This window comes from Nelumbo lutea, chromosome 4 (assembly GCF_056320005.1).
Source record: "Nelumbo lutea isolate HS-2025 chromosome 4, American lotus-T2T, whole genome shotgun sequence".
NCBI lineage: Eukaryota > Viridiplantae > Streptophyta > Magnoliopsida > Proteales > Nelumbonaceae > Nelumbo > Nelumbo lutea.
In genome coordinates this window covers 6,992,749-6,999,375 of record NC_142687.1, presented here as the reverse complement: position 1 = coordinate 6,999,375, position 6,627 = coordinate 6,992,749, and the positions used below count along the sequence as shown (strand labels likewise).

General features: G+C 37.5%; 1 protein-coding gene across 5 annotated transcripts; it reads left to right on the top strand.

Moving 5' to 3' along the window:
* The first annotated feature begins 1,555 nt into the window (after positions 1-1,555).
* Positions 1,556-4,427, top strand: LOC148853648 (E3 ubiquitin-protein ligase AIRP2-like). Of its 5 annotated transcripts, none has more exons than XM_088982828.1 (5): positions 1,556-1,863; positions 2,540-2,702; positions 3,252-3,318; positions 3,460-3,694; positions 3,798-4,427. In XM_088982828.1, the coding sequence occupies exons 1-5, from the start codon at positions 1,781-1,783 to the stop codon at positions 4,003-4,005; spliced, it is 756 nt and encodes a 251-aa protein (XP_088838954.1). In that variant the 5' UTR covers positions 1,556-1,780; the 3' UTR covers positions 4,006-4,427. The 5 variants fall into 5 exon arrangements, with proteins under 5 accessions (XP_088838954.1, XP_088838950.1, XP_088838951.1 ...); XM_088982824.1 differs by lacking the exon at positions 1,556-1,863 and adding an exon at positions 2,139-2,350; XM_088982825.1 differs by lacking the exon at positions 1,556-1,863 and adding an exon at positions 2,153-2,439.
* Positions 4,428-6,627: the final 2,200 nt, after the last annotated feature.

Here is a 6,627-nt window from a genome sequence, read left to right as displayed (position 1 = left end):
TGAATATTAATTTTCAATATACTTCAAATATCAAATCGAATTTTTTAATTAGATTCCAATTTGTATATTGCCTGATTCAATTCAAATTCGATCAATTTACACCCCTATCAACAAATATGAACCAGGGATAAAGTGCCTGAAACATCAATTTTTACATATCATACTTTGAAGTTTTAACCATGATTCAACCAACTGATGATGGGTCAATTGATAAGTTGTGTGGCTAGTTGTAGCGGAGACTTTGGAATCAATTCCTGTTGCGACCCAAGGTTGGGGGTTGAAATGGGCATGGGCTGCCACTTGAGGCAAAATAAATTAGTGAAGATGAAGAAGATGAACGGACCATGGCTCTGATAGTCAATTCTATCTGCTGACCATTGACCAGTCTCTGATCTCCGCGTTAGAAAACTTCAGTGATATGAATGAGGGTCAAATGGGAATTCCAGGATACGTTTGCTTACAGTCTTATGATATAACTTTTGAAGAGTCTATTAATGTTAAAGCGTATTACTACAGCAACTAGCGCCATGGCCGGGGTCAGTGGGCCCTCAAACTCGTCTATTCATCTTCCTTTCTTGGACTTTTTTTTTTTTTTTTTTATAATAATAACTAGGAAAATTAAGAGCAATACCTTCTTGTTAACCTGTTTAGGACAATCGTCAAGTAGGTGATATACCAATTCAATCATCTATTCCATTTTAGTATCGGTTACTAGACGGATACTCTCGATTTATGCTAATGTAGCAATATACTTATAAATCTTTTCATCTTCTTCATTTTTTAGCCACCTGGCAATATAAATCTAATAATGCTGATTTTGAATTAGGCAATCTTTTAAACGGCATTGTCTTGGGTAAGTGGCTCAGTTGGTAAGGTCGCCGGGTGGTCGTAGCGGAGACCTTGTGGGATCAAATCCCGCATTCGCATGATGGGGCACCCCACTACCTGGCACCAAAAAAAAAAAAAAAAAATTCAAGCCATATTTCCCCTCTTCATCCGCTGTTCAAGAGTCAAGCCAGGGCCCCTTCCATGTGCTCAGCTCCCTTTTGAGTTCTGACCTTTTCCTTTTAGAACATTTTGAGACGAAAAATTATCATATATACAGCTTTTAGTGGTTTGGTAGCATTTAGGAAGAAAAATATAAGATAGCGATGTAGACGTTTTTATTTTTTATTTTTTTGATAAGTAAGATGGTGATGTAGACCAGGAGAGAAAATACACGATGACTGATAATTTTGGTGGTTTGGTATATTTAAAAAAGAGGAGAAATGCACGAGGACTGATGAATTAATGGTGCCTTGCTTATATCTGATGAACGGGTTGGATGGGCGCCGCCGGTTCCTCTGGAACAGGTGGTGTCTCACTGGCCACTTTCCCTTTATCGGGAACCGGCGGCTATATATATTTAAGGTGGTTACAGAGATCAATGGAATTTAATATGTTTATCTCTAATGAGGGAAAGATACCAGTAGAGAATAGAGAATACCAGGTAGAGAATAATAAGGACAACTAGACATGGAAGGAAGGAAATATATGTGTGAGAAGGAATGGAAGGAATCCTTTTCCTTGCTTGGACTGGGGAAAGGTCTCAATCCTAAGCAAACGTCTCTCTCTCTCTCTCTCTCTCTCTCTCTCTCTCTCTCTCTTGTCAGCCTTTTTAGAAGTATCTCTCTGGCCTTCCCGTCCAAAATTCTCATTCCAACAGAACACCCAAAAGCCTTCTTTTGTTCGTTCGCCTTTAGTCTTTCCTTTTCTCTCTTTCTTCCCAAAAGGAAAGGAGATGTGGCAGAGGCAACTCGACAAATCTTCTTACAAAGAATCTGTCAAGGCTCTTGAAGCTGATATACAACATGCCAATAGACTGTACGTTCTCATCACTTTCTTTATTTGTTGTTTTATACTTCTCTGTGCAGTTCTCCTTCTTGTCCAGAAACTGAAAAATAGTGTAGACCCCATTTGTCCCCCCTCTCAATTAGAATGCGAAAGAAGTAAGCAGCTAATTTGTTGTGTGGTTTGGTTGAATTTCGTTCTAATTTGGTTCATTTGGGCGTAATACCAAGATGAAATTCCTATTCACCCATTGGCAGATTTCAAATTACGTACCATGTTCACCCATGGGCATCCTTAGTTGAAATTCCTGTTCTAAAAACTCGAGAGATTGAAATAAAAACCCGTTACATTGGGAATCCCAAGACCTCATAGTAGGAAACGTCGTAAAATTAGATTGTATTATAGCTCAATTGCAATCCTTTCCTTCTTTTTCCATGGACTCCTGGCTCCAAAACTCGGGAAAGAAAAAAACCCATTTGCATTCTACTATCTCTATCGTGAAGGAACAGAGCGACTTCTGGTTTTGCCGCTCTTGCAGAATTTTTAGTTGCTCTGTTCGTTTAGTATCTTTTTAGTATTGTTATTTCGTTTGGCATCCATCTAGATGGAGTTAATTCTTTAAATCATCTCAGCTTAATACCAATTGTTTGGGGTCGGAGATGGGATCGACTGAAATTTGAATTTGGCTTTTGGATTGTTGCATTTGCAGGGCCGCTGCTCTTCCAAGAGACTACGGTGGAGGATATTTTCAAATGAGACTGTCTTACAGTCCCTTCGCGCCTTTCTTTCTTCTTCTAATTGAATGGATGGATTTTAGTTGTACAGATACTCTGCCGAGTTATTTAGGTCTTCTCCACATAATTATATACAAGGTCAGTTGGGTTTTCTTCCTGTTAGGTTAGGCTGTGTTTGGCCTGGCTTATTAAAAGAGGATTTTTTTTTCTTCTTTTCTCTAGAATCGTCAATGGTTTTGTGGGAACAGGCCCAATATTAAACAATTGGAAATGCATTCTGAGACAAGTAGGGGCTGACCTGTTTCCAGGAAACACCTTTGTGCATTTCTGCTGCTACAAAAGTTGATGCAAGGCTAAGCAAAAGACAACCTTTTGGTTCTCGTCTCATGAAATATTGGAGAAGTCATAGGGTTAATGTTTTGGATTTGGTTAATATTTATCATCTGTTCTTTCAGGCTGTGTTTAGATTCAGGGAATCTGAAAATGAAACAGGATTATGCCCTCACCCAAATTAGCCCACCCAATCCAAACACAAAATTATTGAACAGCCAAATTAAGCTGAGTTAACTGCAGTCTTGTCCTCTGGAAATATGAAATCATGAAGTTTATATCATAGGTTCAACTATTGTTTAGTTTCTTTTTATTTGTTGCTGAACAACCAAATTAAGCATTTTTAGGATTGTGCAGGCATATGTAGATGGGATGAAAACCACATCTTCACATGAAAGGAAAGCTAATCTCAGGGAATTCTATGGTTTGTACAGACTTGTGACCCTCCAAAATAAAAAAGAAAATGAAAAAAAAAAGATTTTTTGCTGCTTCCCCATATGTCAAATTTCCTGGTTTCTACTTTTTATCTTCTATACCCATAACTCGTTTTTGAAAATGTTTGCAGCTGTTATTTATCCTTCTCTTCGGCAACTAGTAGGTGAGTTATCTGAATTGGAAAATAAGAATGGGAGGAGTCAATTCCCGGAGGTTTTGAGCAGGAAGAGGGTGGAAGGGACGAGGAAGATTTCTGTTGAGGATGCAGAAAGAGAAGATGAATGTGAGATTTGTATGGAACCTTGCACCAGGATGGTGCTGCCCAACTGCGGCCACTCCATGTGTATCGGCTGCTTCCATGACTGGTAACCGCAGAGCCCGAATTTATTGTCCAATCAAACAGAGTTCCCATAACCAAACCTGCACTAAAAAGATTTTCTGTTCTTATTTTGTTCAAATCAATAACAGGAACATGCGATCTCAATCCTGCCCCTTTTGCCGTGGTAGCTTAAAGAGAGTAAATTCAAATGATTTGTGGGTGCTGACCAGTAGCAGTGATGTCATTGACACTGCAACTCTTGCAGAGGAGAACCTGAAACGTTTCTATCTTTATATGAATACCTTGCCTCTTTTGATGCCTGACACCCTTTTTTTCGTATATGATCATATGATTTGATCTGTACAGAAGTCATGATGCTTAGAGTTGAGAAAAATCCGACCACCCTTTGTACATAGAGTCTGCCATGGTGAAGTCTGATACTCATCCTTGTTCATCATGGAAAGGAAACCAGAAAACTGTAGAGTGCAACATATTGAAATTATATATAATTTAACTGACTTGCTGTGGATCAGCAACTTCCTGGATTTGGGGTTGGGTGATTACTGAGGATCAAGATCAAGTAGGCTGGCTTCTGAATTTATGCGAGGATACTTTTTCGTCCATTCTCTGCTTTCTAGAAGACCATGGTGGTAAATATACTTCTCTTGATGTAAGAAAGTGCTTGCCTATATCTTGCCAATATTATGTTGATTGAGATTCCTTGTAGAAACATTTATGGTGTTGTGTACATTGGCTGAAAAAAGTTGTTTCTCCCATAATTTCCATCTTGAAATCATGGTTTTGAAAACCGGACCGGTTGATTTGGGAATCGGTCAGGCAACTGGTTCTGTTTCACCCTAAAATCGTTTTTGGGCAAAAAATCGTTGATTTGGTCAGTGGCTCATTGACCCGATTGGTTGAACCATCGATCCATCAATTCAGACAATAGTTTTTTTATCTTTTTTTTTTTAATTTTAATTATTTATTTTTTAAAATCAGATTGGGCCATCCATTCAAACTGGATAGTCGAAATCTAAGAATAAATAGCCAAAACGGTTCCATGTCCAATGCTTAGGAGAAGCATTAACATTAAGTAGTAGTAATTGATTAATTGATCAACCTCGACCGTCTATATATAAACTGGGGGAAGGGTTAAGTATGTAGGAGATTTTCTTGGAAAACATAACACAAACACAAAAGCTTTTGCTTGGATGATCCATCCGTATAGAGTAAAAAAAAGAAAAAAAAAACGAAGAGAAAGGAAGCTCCTACCTTTTGCAGGTTCTATACTCCCATTAACTCAAGAAAGTTATCTTAGAATATTCATATTATCAAGAGAAACATTAGAAATAGGCATTGTTAAACCTTTGATTAGAACAATGAAATGGATTATCCCAATTTAGGAAGGAGATGGATTGTGTCCTAATTACTTAAATATACCTATGGTTTTACTAAACTAGTTAAATATATCATACTTTTCAAAATTTCTTGGCCCCCGTTTAGGTGTGTTTATTGGAAAATTAACTCCTAATAAGTGCTTATGAGTGGTGATAGGTATTTTAAAAATCATATGGTGAGTCAAGACAGGCCAGAAATGCAATAGCATTTCAAGATAAGCTGAAATTTTTTATTTCTACAAAACGGGTTTATTATTTGAAATAAGCACTTATTGGTTTTTTTTTCCCAAAGCACATAAGTGCTTATTAAGTATGGTCCTGACCTAAAATAGGTGCGTAAACATTCACTAAGTTTCCCAACCCAAAATGGAGCATAAAGGAAAAGAAAGAAAAAGATGTATTTGACTATTCATTAAGGATCCGTTTGGTTTGTGGGAATAGGGGTTTGGAATCGGAATGGGTTATTAGTGCTTATGAGTGGTGATAGGCATTTTAAAAATCATATGGTGAGTCAAGACAGGCCAGAAATGCAATAGCATTTCAAGATAAGCTGAAATTTTTTATTTCTACAAAACGGGTTTATTATTTGAAATAAGCACTTATTGGTTTTTTTTTCCCAAAGCACATAAGTGCTTATTAAGTATGGTCCTGACCTAAAATAGGTGCGTAAACATTCACTAAGTTTCCCAACCCAAAATGGGGCATAAAGGAAAAGAAAGAAAAAGATGTATTTGACTATTCATTAAGGATCCGTTTGGTTTGCGGGAATAGGGGTTTGGAATCGGAATGGGTTATTCCGATTTTAACTGTTTGGTTGGGCGGAATCCGAATCTCATTCCCATTCCTGCTGGAATGGCATTCCCTGCTGCTGATTTTAATTATCATTCCCATTCTTGTCTGAACCAAATAGATTATGGGAATGGACCATTCCGGTTCTGATTCTGATTCCAATTCCAACTGCAAATCAAACGGACCCTAAATTTTATAAACATGCCCTTTACCGGATAGCAAGGGCCTCACTTAGATTTCAGTAAAGGTATAAATCCGGCCGTGTTGCCCATGGCCTGGCACGATGGCTCATGGGCCGTGTTGCGGCACGACCCATATATATTTATATATAATATATAATATACAATATACTAATAAAATAAACAAGTGTTTTTAATTTTATTATACTATTTTATTTATTTATTGTATATATAAACAATTGTATACATCAAAATTAATATAAAATGTAATTTTTTAAAATTTTCTAAATAAATAGCTTTGGCATGGTCCACAACCCGGCCTAATCTAAGGTTTGGTCCACAAACTAGATTGGCTGTGGCATGGCACGAGCCCGCACAAGCTTGAGAGTGCTTATTTGGGCTGGGACCATACCATTAACCACTTATTGGCCTTCTTCTTTCAAAACAAGTCCCCCTCTTCGTTTAACTGATTTGGTTTCTCCTGCAAAACCTTTAACTAAATGCTTTGAAAACATTAGCTCCATTAGGGATTGCCTTCCTCGACAGCTGAAACAGTGAAAACTAAATGAATACAATATTGTACCCAAGGCTCTGTTTGGTTGCAATGTAAATAC